Source organism: Pongo abelii, chromosome 11, assembly GCF_028885655.2.
Source record: "Pongo abelii isolate AG06213 chromosome 11, NHGRI_mPonAbe1-v2.0_pri, whole genome shotgun sequence".
NCBI lineage: Eukaryota > Metazoa > Chordata > Mammalia > Primates > Hominidae > Pongo > Pongo abelii.
Window position 1 is genome coordinate 136,355,673 of NC_071996.2, and position 13,918 is coordinate 136,369,590.

General features: G+C 40.6%; 1 protein-coding gene across 19 annotated transcripts in view; it reads left to right on the forward strand.

The window, feature by feature from the left end:
* The window catches only part of GIGYF2 (GRB10 interacting GYF protein 2), a 161,424-nt gene that overhangs the window by 130,812 nt on the left and 16,694 nt on the right, over positions 1-13,918 (forward strand). For all 19 annotated transcript variants that reach the window (XM_009238232.4, XM_009238236.4, XM_002812994.6 and 16 more), the window contains 2 exons: positions 4,773-5,009; positions 11,715-11,837. In XM_009238232.4, the coding sequence (XP_009236507.2) occupies positions 4,773-5,009; positions 11,715-11,837 (360 nt within the window). The remainder of the gene's footprint in view (positions 1-4,772; positions 5,010-11,714; positions 11,838-13,918) is intronic.

Sequence of the window (13,918 nt, forward strand, 5' to 3'; positions counted from 1 at the left end):
CCTGAGTAGGTGGGACCACAGATGTGTGCCACCACACCTGGTTAATTTTTGTTTTTGAAGACATAGGGTTTCGCCATGTTGCCCAGTCTGGTCTTGAACTCCTGGGCTCAAGCAGTCAGCCCGCCCTGGCCTCCCAAAGTGCTGGGATTACAGGCATGAGCCATGGTGCCTAACCCCTTACTTATATTTAGTTCTAACTTAATTATGTTGTAGTCAGAGAACACAATCTGTAAGATCCCAATTTTAAAAAATTTATTGACTTTTTTTTTTTTTTTTTGGTTCAGTATATGTCTTGTCCTGGTGAATTATTCCATGTGCATTTCTGGGTGGGTTGGTTTGTTTGTTTGTTTGTTTGTTTGTTTGTTTGTTTGTTTGAGTCCAGGTCTCACTCTGTTGCCCACAGTGAAGTACAATGGTGTGATTATAGCTCACTGCAGCCTAGAACTCCTTGGTTCGAGCTATTCTCCCACTTCAGCCACCAGAGTAGCAGGAACTACAAGCACATACCACCATGCATGGCTAATTTTTTAAAAAGTTTTTATAGAGGCAGGGTCTTGGCTGGTCTGATGGTAGTGGGTTATCAGAATTTATTAAAATTATTAGTGTCACTGAAGTTAGTATACCACCCCCCACTGCTGAATCTAACTAGTTTTTTTAAAAAGGAAAAAAATTTAAAAATATATAGAGTGTGTAGAGATGGGGTCTTGCTGTATTGCTCAGGCTGGTCTTGAATTCCTGGCCTCAAACAGTCCTCCTGCCTCAGCCCCACAAAGTGCTAGAATTATAGGCAGGAGGTACCAAGCTTGGCCTCCTACATTTGAAAAGAATGTGTATTTCTCAATTGTTGAGTGTAGTGTTTCATGAATGACAATTAGGTCAGGGTGGTTGATAACATTTAAATATTTTATATCCTTACTTAATTTTTATCTAGTTGTTATATTGATTCCTGGGAGAGATGCTAAAATTTTTTCAAAATTAGCCATGCATTTTCATCTTAAGAAAACAGATGCTAAAATCTGAAACTGCAGTTTTTGATTTGTTCATTTCTCCCTTTAAATGTTAGTATTTGCTCTTGTGTCTTGAGGCTCTATTATTACTTACATATACATTTATATAGTTCTGTCTTCTTAGTGAACCTTTTATTGTTACGAAATGTTCCTATTTACCTCTGATTGTATTCCTTGTCTTAAAGTCTATTAAATTGACGTTAAGGTTGCCATTCTAGTTGTCTTTGGTGTTTGCATGGTATATATTTTTTCCTTATTCCATTTTTGTGTGTATCTACTGATTTTTGTAATAAAAAAAATTGTATAAGGAACATTCTGAATGGTAGATTATAGAGATTATGCATTCTGGTTTGTTCCTTTAAAGAGTTTAGTTCTGGCTGGCAGTTACCTTGGTCAATTCAGTCTTCAGCATTGCACCCCACTCATGGTAGAGCAGCAGAAATCTCTAATCTCAGTTACTGAGTTTTTCCAGCTTCCAGCTGCACCTTTTAGCTTGATCCTGAGGTCTACTTCATGCCTGTAGTTTATGAGCCAGCCAAGGATTTCTGCAGATTTGGGGGCTCATCTCTTTTCTGGTTCCCTTCCTTCTGATGGTCCCGCTTCCAAATTTTCCCCCTAGGTTAATGTCTGCTTCTCTGTCCCAGAACACTCTCTTTTGACCACCAGAACCGCTAGTAACACTTTGAGCCCCTTGCTGGTGAATGGGGGAGTGCCCTTAGGCAAAACATAAATAAAAATCTTACATGTATTTTTTCAAAGTTATGCTTTTTGATTAGTAGACAGTTGGCGGGCAGGGAAAGGTAGACTCTTCTTTGATTTCTCTCTGGTGTTCATTCATTCATTCATTCATTTGTTTATTTATTTATTTATTTATTTGTTTATTTAATTTATTTATTTTTATTGACAGCGTCCCACTCTGTCGCCCAGGTTGGAGTGCAGTGGTGTGATTATAACTCACTACAACCTTGAACTCCTGGGCTCAAGCGATCCTCCTGTCTCAGCCTCTCAAGTACCTGGGACTGCAGGCACATGCCCCATGCCTGGCTAATTTTTACTTTATGTTTTTGGAGACAGGAGTCTCACTGTATTGCCCAGTCTCATCTCAAATTCCTGGCCTCATGTGATCCTTTCGCTTCAGCTTCCTTAGTAGTTGGGATTACAGGCACAAACCACTGGGCCTGGCTCAGTATACCTGTTCTTTTTTTCGTTTTTAGTTCATTGATGTTTAGTTCAGCTTTTATAATTAAATGTGTGACAGTTGGTCCAACCATGGTACTCTGTCATTATAAGAAACTAGAACCCCCAAATCATTTTATTTTAATGTTTAAGAACATAGATTTTTTTTTTTATTGGTAGACTTTATTTTTAGAAAAGTGTTAGATTTTCAGAGAAACTGGAAATATAATGCACAGAGCTTCCATATTTCCCCTTGCTCCCAGTTTCCCCTGCTATTAATATCTTACATGAGTATGGTACATTTGTTACAACTAATAAACTGATGCTAATGCATTATTATTAACTAACATCCATTGTTTATTGAGATTTTTAAAGCTTTTCCCTAATGTCCTTTTTCTGTTCCAGGATTCCATTCAGAATATCATATTAGCTGGGCACAGTGGCTAACACTTGTAATCCCCACGACTCAAGAGGCTGAGGCAGAAGGATCGCTGAGGCCAGGAGTTCGAGAACATCCTGAGCAACATAGCGAGACCCTGTCTCTACAAAAAAAAATAATGATAATAACTTGTAAAAAAGAGAATATCATATTACGTTTAGCTGTCGTGTCTCTTTAGGCCCTTCTTGGCTATGACAGTTTCTTAGACTTTCCTTGTTTTTGATGACTTTGACAGTTTTAAGAAATATTGGTTAGTGTATTATAGGGTACCCCTTGATTGGAATTTATCTGAAGTTTTTCTCATGAATAGACTGGACTATGGGTATTTGGGAGGAAGATCACAGAGGCAAGGTGGCATTTTCATCACATCAAATCAAGGGGTACACGTATTGCCAACATGGTTTGGGACTGCTGATGTAGACCTTGATCACCTGGCTGAAGTAGTATTTGCCAGGTTTCTCCACTGTAAGTTACCTCCCCCCTTACTTCTGTAAGTAGTACTGTAAGTCAGGACTGTACTGACTCCTTGGAAGTCACTCTGTGCAGTCCACACTTAAGAATGTAGAGTTTTGCTTACTTTTGCCTGTGTTCTAAATTGAGATTTTTTTTCAGAAACCTAAATTCTGTTAGAGATAGATAGCTTCCAAGTTAGATTGTGTGTTGATTCATTCTTTGGTTTATTCATTTAACAGTTAACATGTTTAGTTAATGTACTACATGCCAGTTATTGTGCTTGTTTTCTGGTGGAGTATAAGACTTTTTAGGAAATTGTTTCTGTCCTCAAGAAGCACAGCCTATGTGTGTGATGAATATACAAGAAGTAAGCGCCATCATTAGGATACTTTCAGCTCCAAAATAAAAATACCCATTTAAGGTGGCTTAAATAATAAATGAAATTGTTGCCTCACACTCTAAGGAGGTCTGCCCATCAGCCTGTTGTACACTTGCTTCAGTGATTCAGTGAATGCCATTAAGTATTTACGGCCTTTGCATACTCTTCCTCTGCCATTTCCTGGTGTGTTGACTTTTGAGTTCAGATGTTTCACGTCATGGTTAAGAGTTTTGGATATCACACTGTGTGCAACCTGTATCCAGACAGGGAATGGCCCTTCTCTCATGCTTTCTTCCTTTTATCTGGGAAGAATTTCTTCCTGAGAGGTCTCCCAGTAGACATCTCTTTGACCCCAATTGGATCACATGGCTACCCCTAGTTACGCTGGAAGCTTAAAAGCAAAATCTGACATTTTAAACCTCTGATGTGGCAGGAGGCTTTGTCTGCAAGGCATAAGCCTGACAAAGGTAGTGGTTATTGGATAAGTAGAAACAGGAGCTGCCATAGGTGGACTAGAAGCAAATAGATAAGGACAGGGTATAGTTGACCTTAATCAAAAGGCAAAGGTGAAGTATACCTCCTAAAGGCTAGGCGAGTCTCTGAGTGGCTGACTTCTATCTGACCTACATTTTAGAGAATGAAGTAGAGGAATGTGATATGGGTAAGACAAAGCATTGTAGGCACAGCAGACAGACTCCAAAGATGAAGGGCATTTCTTAGTGAAATGAGTTTCGCAGGGCACAATGGAATGGTTTTGAGGGAAGGAAGCGGAAGGAAAATGAGCCCAGGTGAGGGCAAATGCAGTAGATGGTGGAGGACTGGTTGAGGACACATGTTCTGAAGGGCCCATGGGCCACAAGGGGCAAGAGCCAGGGATGGAATTCTGTGGTCTTGGAAAGTTGCTTTGGTTCCAGAACTGGCTGGTGCTTTCATGGTAATCGGCATTCTTACAAGGTATTGGTAGCTCTTAGCGCTCAGCACCCTGAAAGGCTTGCTCACCTCACATGTTGGAGCAGTGTTTCCAGGAGACTTTCCTGTAGTTGATGGTGAGCTGCTTCGAGATCAGAGCTTTGACTGCACATTTTTAAAGTGACAGTCCTTTAATTAAAATTTCATCCTGTAAGCATACCAGGCCTTTGTGGCTACTATAAATATATTTTAAAAGAAAGGTTACTTCTACCTTGCGTCATCATGAACAGAGTTTCTGCTTTCTCCGTCATTTCTATAGCCATTTGACAGAAGCTTTCAAAAATGAGTCAGATTTTTTCCCCCCACAATTAATAAAATTTTTATCTCTTTACTTTTTCCTTCTGGAAAGGAAGAGGAGGCTGCAAAATGGGCCCGGGAAGAAGAAGAAGCCCAGCGTCGATTAGAGGAGAACCGGCTGCGGATGGAAGAGGAGGCAGCCAGACTCCGGCATGAGGAAGAAGAACGGAAGAGGAAGGAGCTGGAGGTCCAGCGGCAGAAGGAGTTAATGCGCCAGAGGCAGCAGCAGCAAGAGGCTCTCCGGAGGTTGCAGCAGCAGCAGCAGCAACAACAGCTGGCGCAGATGAAGGTAAAGCCCGAGGCATCAACCTTAGGAGCTCCTTGCTAACATTTTTTAGTTAGGTAGGTGTTGGCTGTACCAGTAGCAGTAAAACTGTACTTTCTTTCTTCTTTTAATATTAAAATATTTTAAATTATTTATTTATTTTTGAGACTGGGTCTCACTCCCATCACCCAGGCTGGAGTGCAGTGGCACGATCTTGGTTCACTGTAACCTCAACTTCCTTGGGCAGCTTGTATGATCCTCCCACCTCAGCCTCCCCAGTAGCTGAGACTATAGGCGTGCCCCATCACGCCCAGCTAGTTTTTTATGTTTTTAGTAGAGATGGTGTTTCACCATGTTGCCCACTGCTGGGATTACAGGTGTGAGCCACTGTGCCCGGTACTTTCTTTATCATTGAATATTACTACTTTGGTTTTTTGATCATCAATAAGGTATATAATGCACGTACTTTGTATTAGGCATTTAAATGAGAGAGGAGTAAACAAGAGGATAGGACGTGAGCAGCAATGCAGGCAAAACAAGTAAATCTGTTTGGTTTGTAAATTTAATGTGGCTCAGTAAACACTGGACTGCCTATTCCATACCAGTTCAGCGCTGCTGAGACAAAGATAAATGAGACAAGGCAGTTGCTCCCAGAGAGCTCACAAACTTAAAAATATAGGCATGTAAACATTCAGATGTGTAAATGGGAACTAGAATATAGGGCTTGAAACAGAGTTGGCCATAGGCATTTATTGAAAGTTACGTTAAGAGGTGATATATACAAAATGTTGTTTTAAAGAGGATTCAAAGCTTTTTTTTTTTTTTTTTAATAAGGAGAAAGTGAATACTGGGAGCCTATTAAAGAGGCTGTGTTGGTGCTGGTGTGAATGAATAGGAGAGGCCAGCAGGAGGGAGCTGGCCTGATAGCAGTCAGCAAGAATTAATTACTTTTTGGAGCTGAGGGAGGAAGGCAGAAGCTGGGGTGCCTGCCAGATAAGTTTCAGTGACTCGAGAAGATAGTGGAACTGTTGATGGAATTGGAGTAATTGGGAAGGGAGGAGCAGATTTATGGCAGGTTCTGCGTAACTTCATGCTGGGTCTGCAGTGAGCAGTAAGGTTTAGTGTCCCCTATCTTCAAGTAGCTCACAGGTTAGACATATAAACAGGCAAGTAGAATATAGTATGGTGAGTATAGTGGGAGAGGTGGCATGGAGTCAGTCATTCTCAGAGTTCCGTCACTTGGGAACTTGTGAGATGTGCAGATTCGCACCCCAGACCTATCGAATCAGAACCTCTAGGGGTGGAACTGAGAAATCTTGTATTTAAACAAACCCATGCTCTCTAAAATGTGAGAACCACTGTCCATCTGGGAAGTTTGGAGAGGCTTCTTGAAAAAAGGTAACTTCCAAACTGAGTCTGGCTTTCAGCATTTTTACTATGACATGTCTGTTTATGGATCTCCTTGTGTTTAATCTACTCATGGTGCTTCCTGGATGTGTAGATTAATGTTTTTCCATAAACTGGAGAAGTTTTTAGCCATTATTTCTTCAATTGTATGTTCTGTTCCTTTCTCTCTGTCCTTCAGGCACTTGAGTGATGCTTATGTTGATGCAGTTCGTGCACTTAATGGTGTCTCATTTCTCTAAGGCTCTCTTCAGTTTTCATGTTCTTCTCTCTGTTCTTTGTGTAATCTGTATTGATCTATCTTTAAGTTTCTTTCTTTTGCCAGTTCAGATATACTGTAGTGTACCTCTAGTGATTTTTTTTAACTAAAAATTTTTTATATATATTTAGGGCATGCAAGTGTAGGTTTCTTAATTGCATGTATTGCACAGTGGTGAAGTCCAGGCTTTTCGTGTACTTATCTCCTAAATAGTGAGCATTGTACCCAGTAGGTGATTGTTCAACCCTTACTTACCTCCTATTCTCCCAGCTTTGGGGGTCTCCACTGTCCATTATTCCACTTTGTGTGCCTATTTGTTTAGCCCCCACTTATAAGTAAGAACATGCAGTATTTGACTTTCTGTTTCTGGGTCACCTTACTTAGGACAATAGCCTCCAGTTTCATCTGTATTGCTATGAAAGACAAGATTTCATTCTTTTTTGTGGCTGAGTAGCATTCCATGCCTTATGTAAACACCACATTTTCTTTATCCAGTCCTCCGTTGATGGGCAGAGTTTTTAATTTCAGTTATTATACTTTGGTACTCCAGAATTTCCTTTTGGTTTTTTAAAAAATATCATCTATCTCTTTATCAATATTCTTTATTTGGTGTGACACTGTCATCATACCTTCCTTTACTACTTTAGTCAGAGCTTCCTTAGGTTCCCTGAACAACTTTTATAACATATGTGAAGTCTTTGTGAAATCTGACATCTTGTTCACTCTCACAGGCAGTTTTTGTCGCCTGCTTTTTTCCCCAGTGTATGGGTTATACTTACCTGTTTCTTGCATGTCTCGTAATTTTTATTGGCAGCTGGACTTTTTGATAATGTCTTGTAGCAACTCTGGGTATCTCCACCCGCCCCTCCCAGCTTGATTTTCTTACTTGTTTGTTTGTTTTGTGACTGGATGGATTACTTTAGTGGAGTCCAGCTCTCCCCTCCTCCCCCCGACCATGTTGAAGCCTTTGCTCTTGCCCATGTTGGGGATACAGCACTGGGTGTGCCCAGAGTGACTCCGAGGTGACAGTGGGTTTGGCAGGGCTCTCTTTGATTGTCTTTTCCACACTCAGCTGTTTCACTCCACTTATTGCTAGCTGATTGCTCTGTTGTTCTTAACCTATTTCCCGTTTGCCCTGAGAATATCCCTGGTGGTGCATGTGGCTGTAGCACTGACCCTGAGATAACTCTCGGATTACAGTCCTAACATTACCCCTAAATGCTTTTCAGAGAATTATATCCAAACAGCACTGATGCGGTTAGGACAGCTTGTTGGAACAGAAAACAGATGCCAAATGATCTAGGAAAAAAAACCTGCGAGTTAGCCCTGGGTAAACGCTGCAGCTGCACATGCTGCCAGCAAATATTCTTGGGGCAGATGGGAAATGGGTTAAAATTGTCCTGGGCTGGGTGCAGTGGCTCATGCCTATAATCCTAGCACTTTGGGAGGCCGAGGCTGGTGGTTTGCTGGAGCTCAGGAATTCAGGACCAGCCTGGGCAACATGGTGAAACCCCATCTCTACCAATATATATATATATATATATATATAAAATATATATAAAAAATATATATAATACATATATACATATGTATTTATATATATATATATATATATATATATATATATATATATACACAAAAAATTATTCAGGTGTAGTGATGTGTGCCTGTGGTCCCAGCTACTCGGGAGGCTGAGGTGGGAAGATCACTTGAGCCTGGGAGACAGAGGTTGTAGTGAGCCAGAATCATACCACTGCACTCCAACCTGGGTGACGGAGTGAGACCCTGTCTCAAAAAAAAAAAAAAAATCCCTTGGGGCATACACTAACAGACTGATCCACTTAAATTCAGGTTTCTTTGAAGAAATAGCTCCTGAGGTCTATATATGAAATTTGTTTTGACTCCGGGAGGATTTCTTCTAGTTTTCTTTAACTAGTTTTCTCAGATAAGGTAGCAGCCTCCTACAGTTTAGCCTGTATCTCCTATGAATCTACCAGTCTCCTCCTAATTGCCTTTTATCCCAACTTCTACTGTTTCTGAAAACACCATTAGGCTTGAACTCATCCACTATCTGTTGGAAATAAAGTCAGTTCCTTTGGGAAGAAACCTGGAGCTTTCTGTTTTCTACCTGTTTCCTACACTACTACCCTCAGACAAAAATCTCTCAGTTAGCTCCGGAAGTGGGCACAGTGGTCTGCTTTCCTCTAACATTTGCTGAAGGGTGTGCAGAATAGTAGCGTCAGGTCTTCTTGGCTTGCTTCTCCTGGTGGCTTGGCCCGGCCAGCTGCATTGGTAATCACGACCCTAGTGTTGGTGTTGCTGTGGTCAAGAGTTTCCATCCTATGAGTGGGGCTAGGCACAAGAAGAGAGTCTCCACATCTGTTGCACTTGTTTGGAACTTAGCATTTGTCACAGGTAACTGGCATTAGGGTGAGACACACTGATGTGCTTTTCCCAGGAAGAAAGCCTGCTGACTGATGGCTGAGGGGAGAAAGGAGCCGTGTCTTGACTGTACCAGTCTAGAGTGGAGTTTCTGTTTCATTAAGCTGGGAGGAGAGAAGGAGAGTAGGTCTTGGTTTAAGTATCACCAATTCTTGCTGTTCTTAACTAAGTTTTAGCAAATATTCTTGAATAAACTTTTTTTTTTATTTGCTGTATGCCGTTAGGAGTATTTCCAGAGACTTTATTTATTTTTTTGAGACAGAGTGTGGCTCTGTCGCCCTGGCTGGAGTGCAGTGACACGATCTCGGCTCACTGCAACCTCTGCCTCCTGTGTTCAAGCGATCCTCCTGCCTCAGCCTCCCAAGTAGCTGGATTAAAGGTGTGTGCCACCACACCCAGCTACTTTTTTTTTTTAGTAGAGATGGGGTTTTGCCATGTTGGCCAGGCTGATGTCAAACTGCTGACCTCAAGTGATCCGCCCGCCTCGGCCTCCCAAAGTGCTGAGATTACAGGTGTGAGGCCCTGCTGCCAGCCGGAGAGTTTAAATGAGTATTTTTAAAATGATCTTCACCAGTTTTGCCAGGGAGCAGGTCCACGCAGCTCCTCATGCTGTCACTCCGACAGTGAAACAGTTATTTCTTAAAGCAAAACCAGTGTTGAAATGTAAGGTAGGAATGTCAGGGCAGAACAAGAAGAGTATAGTTTTAAAAATCAATGAAGGATATTAGGCATTCGGGGGTCCCTATTTGCTTTTGATTTGTCAAAAGTTTGTTGTGAGAAGCATGATTGACACACTGCAGTTCTCCTGAGTGGGCATTATAGGGTGATGGTTGGGCTGGTAAGTGTCATGAGGCAATGTTGAAAAAGCTCTGGGATATCATTTCCGATGTACAAAGAAGACTTAAGGAAAATGAAAGCTATCAGCAGACATAAGTCTATATAAGGAAGACTTAAGTTTGGTCTGTAGAGCAGACCTATGAAATATAGAGTATGTATTTTGTGTGTGTATATACCTAGAGAAAGAGCGTGTGTATGTAATGTGTGTGTGTGTGTGTGTGTGTGTGTGTATATATATATATATGCATATGTATGTGTGTGTGTATAGAGAGAAATAGAGAGTCGGGCCAGGGAGGAGAGAGAGTAAATATATTTTGGCACAGCAATAGGAAGATTCTCAGAAGTGCCTGTGAGGATAGATGGCCATTTCTGGAGGCACTGCCTCTATTCCCAGTGCTGGCTGAGTTCTGCTGAAGCGGGCTTGAAAGATTGTTTCCTGATTACCATGGGGTGACACATCTCCTGTGATTTTAGACAACATCAGTGGTTACTGGCTGCATCAGAATGATTAAAATATGCTGATTCTCCTGCCTTCCCTTCTGATCTTCAGATTGATTAGGTGTGGTGGAACCAGGGCCTCTACATTTTTATAGGTCCCTTCAGGTTATGCTGCCAGTTTGAGATCTACTGCCTTACTTGATCTTGATAGTGCCTTCAAATGAGTCATTGCCTGTGGAGAAAAAGTTAATTTTTGCTCAGTTTTGCCTCTCAACACCTCCCTCCCCCAGTCTTTGTTAACTTCCCTCTGCACCCCTCCCCCACCCCAGGGCAGGTGCATTTTGAGAGAAATGCCCTATTGTCTGTCATATAGGCTAAAGAATGTTAAGGGTTGATTATGTTCAGTAGTGTTAAAGACATTCATTTGAAGAGTTGTTTGGCAATATCAGTGATGGTTTAAACTGTTTATACCTTTTATCCTATCAATATCCACTGTTATAGATTTCTGCTGTAGGTCCATTCTTTTGGGGACTGTTTGGCATTTTATTTGTTTTGATCTATGTTCATGTATTATTTTTATTAAATACATTTTTTAAGTCTGGTTAGGTTTCTTTTTTATTGTGTTCGCATGTTTGATGCCTCAGTATTAAAAGTGTGTCTTTTTCTGGCCAGGAAGAGCAAGGGATTCTTTGAGAATAATCAGGCTTTGAGAATATTGAAATATTCAGGACCCAGATATTTATACTCTACTTTAGTCAATAATCTTAAGGGAAGGGAAAAATAAAATTGTTGATTAAAAGCAGCTTAATGCTTATGACTAGAAGCTACAGCATGGTTAATAGTAGCTCCCTTTCATAAAGGCTGATCAAGAACTATGCCGGCATCTCTCATGAGATGAGAAATCTCATGGTGCTACCCTCAGAAATCGTGTCCTTAACGCTTTCACTGAACAGCAGCATATCATGTCCTTTGTTGCTTTCATCAATTAAAAAATCCTTAAGCCAATTTAGTGATTCTTTTGTTTACTCCTCTTTATGGTTGTATATTGCTGTTTATGTCAGTACCAGATGTAACAAATTTGTTGTCACCAAGTGGTAGATGAAATGTAAGTGTGTATGTGTATTATAAGTTGTTTTAAAATAAACTTAGGTTTGGAGCAGTGACAAAAACTTAAGCAAAAGAAGCTGAGAGGATAGTAAGTAAAAGCAATGAAGAAGGAAATTTGAATTGAATGTGGTAAATGGAGTTGAGAGAAATGCATTTGTTCTGGGTATACATAATGCATTATTGCTTCTTTGTTTCCTGCTCATATTTCCTCATGAACTTTCCGGCCTTCCCTTTTTTGTTAGCTTCCTTCTTCTTCAACGTGGGGCCAGCAGTCCAATACAACAGCATGTCAGTCCCAGGCCACGCTGTCGTTGGCTGAAATCCAAAAACTAGAGGAAGAACGAGAACGGCAGCTTCGAGAAGAGGTAAAATTTTAAAGTAAAAGGGATCTAGTCAAGCGATGTTCCAGAATGTCTAGCATGCATTATGGGTTAGTGGTTACTGAGGACAATTACTGTCAGAATTGTTGTGTGTCTGAATTGGACGTTCATTATTAAACTTCAGCCCATAATTTGGTTACCCTAGCAAATGTAAAGGATCTCATAGGAATAACATAAAGATTGAGTAACATAACTGTTCAGTTTTCTTAAACATTTTACTGTAGTTCTTGAGAAGACCTCATAAATAAAACTACGTGAGTTGTTCAAAATTGTGGGTGAGTTGTGTGCAGATAATCTTTTATAAGTCTGATGTCTAGAAAGCAGAATATGTTTTTCTCTAAAGACACTGGGTTCCCTGACTAGTCTAGAAAAATATGACAGAAATAAAGTACCTCTGCTTTTAAGTGTATATCCTGTAGTTCATCATTAGGGTAGGAAGGATACAAAAGAGTATAAAAGGGAAGGGGAATAACAGCTTTTGACAGAGAGGAGAAAATGAGTAATTTTCATAGTTTGGTTCAGTATGCCATTCGGTGCCTCATTCATTCATTCATTCATTCATTCAACACATGTTTACTGAGTACCTACTCACTTAAGGTCTGGGGATATAGCTGAATCTAAAACAGGCAAGATTTTCTGCATTCATGAAGCTGACCCTCTGGTTGAGAAGAGAAAAGTAGAAAATGTAGCGTATGAGAGGTTGATAAGTGTCAGAGAGGTAACAAGGGAAGGTGGGTAGGGAGAGTGTTGGGAGTCGGGGATAGTGATGGTGTGGTGGATTGTCCAAATTTAGGTAGTGTGTTCTGAGAAGGCCTCTGAAAAGGTGACTTAATATAGCAGAGTCTTGAAGATGCTTTATGTGGATATGATTTGAGGTAGAGCAGTCAATTTGTTAGAGAATGTAAGTTGTCATTTTTGGATCTGGGTCATGTGGTTCACTGAAATTAGGAGGGCTTTGGATACACAAGGAGAAGTGGGAATTGTCTATATGTGTTTACCATGTAGTGTGCTTGAAGTCATCCAGTAAGATAAGATGTTTCTTCACACTTGAAGATGACCTTATTTCCCACCTTTATTTAAAAAAAAAAAAGGATTGAACTCTCTCTGGAATCATCTTTCTCTAAAAGGTTATCAACAAGTGGATGCAGAACAGAGTATATCTCTCCCTTCAAGGCTAGAAATTATTCCACTAATTTTGGTCCCCACTGAATGAAAAGATAATAATAGTGGTAATGACAAGGAATCACAGGTCTTCTCCTGTCTACCAGAAGTTAATAATTATTTCATTTGTATTTTATTTTTCTTTTTTTTCTTTTAGAGACTGAGTCTCACTCTGTCACCCAGGCAGGAGTGCAGTGGCGCGATCTCGGCTCACTGCAGCCTCCACCTCCTGAGTTCAGGTGATTCTCCTGCCTCAGCCTCCTGAGTAGCTGGGATTACAGGCACCTGCCACCACCACCAGCTAATTTTTTTTTTTTTTTTTTTAGTATTTTTAGTAGAGACGGAGTTTCACCATGTTGGCCAGGCTGGTTTCAAACACCTGACCTCAAGTGATCCACCTGCCTTGGCCTCCCAAAGTGCTGGGATAACAGGCATGAGCCACCATGCCCGGCCTTCATTTGTATTTTCATTTAATTTTCTTGGAACTTTTAAGTCTTCCTATACCTTTCATAAGGGTGCCTCTTAATACACATTTCACATATTTCTTACATAGAAAAACCCAAGATGATTTTATTTCATTATCATCCCTGGAGGCATCCTTTCTGGGGGCCTCTAACCTGTTCCAATCGGGACACTCTCAGCTTGCTATATAGCTGCTGTTTTGTTTTTCTTAAGTTCCTGTTATTTACATGTTTCTCCCAGGACTGATTTTGATTTTCTCATGTTTTTTCTCCTGTTTTCCATCTCTGTGCTTTTATCTTTTTTGATAAGATCTCGCTGTGTCTCCTGGGCTGGAATGTAGCTAGGACTACAGGCGTGTGCCACCATGCCTGGCTAATTTAAATTTTTTTTTTTTTTTTTTTTTTTGAGACGAGTGTCACTACATTACCCAGGCTGCCCTCAAA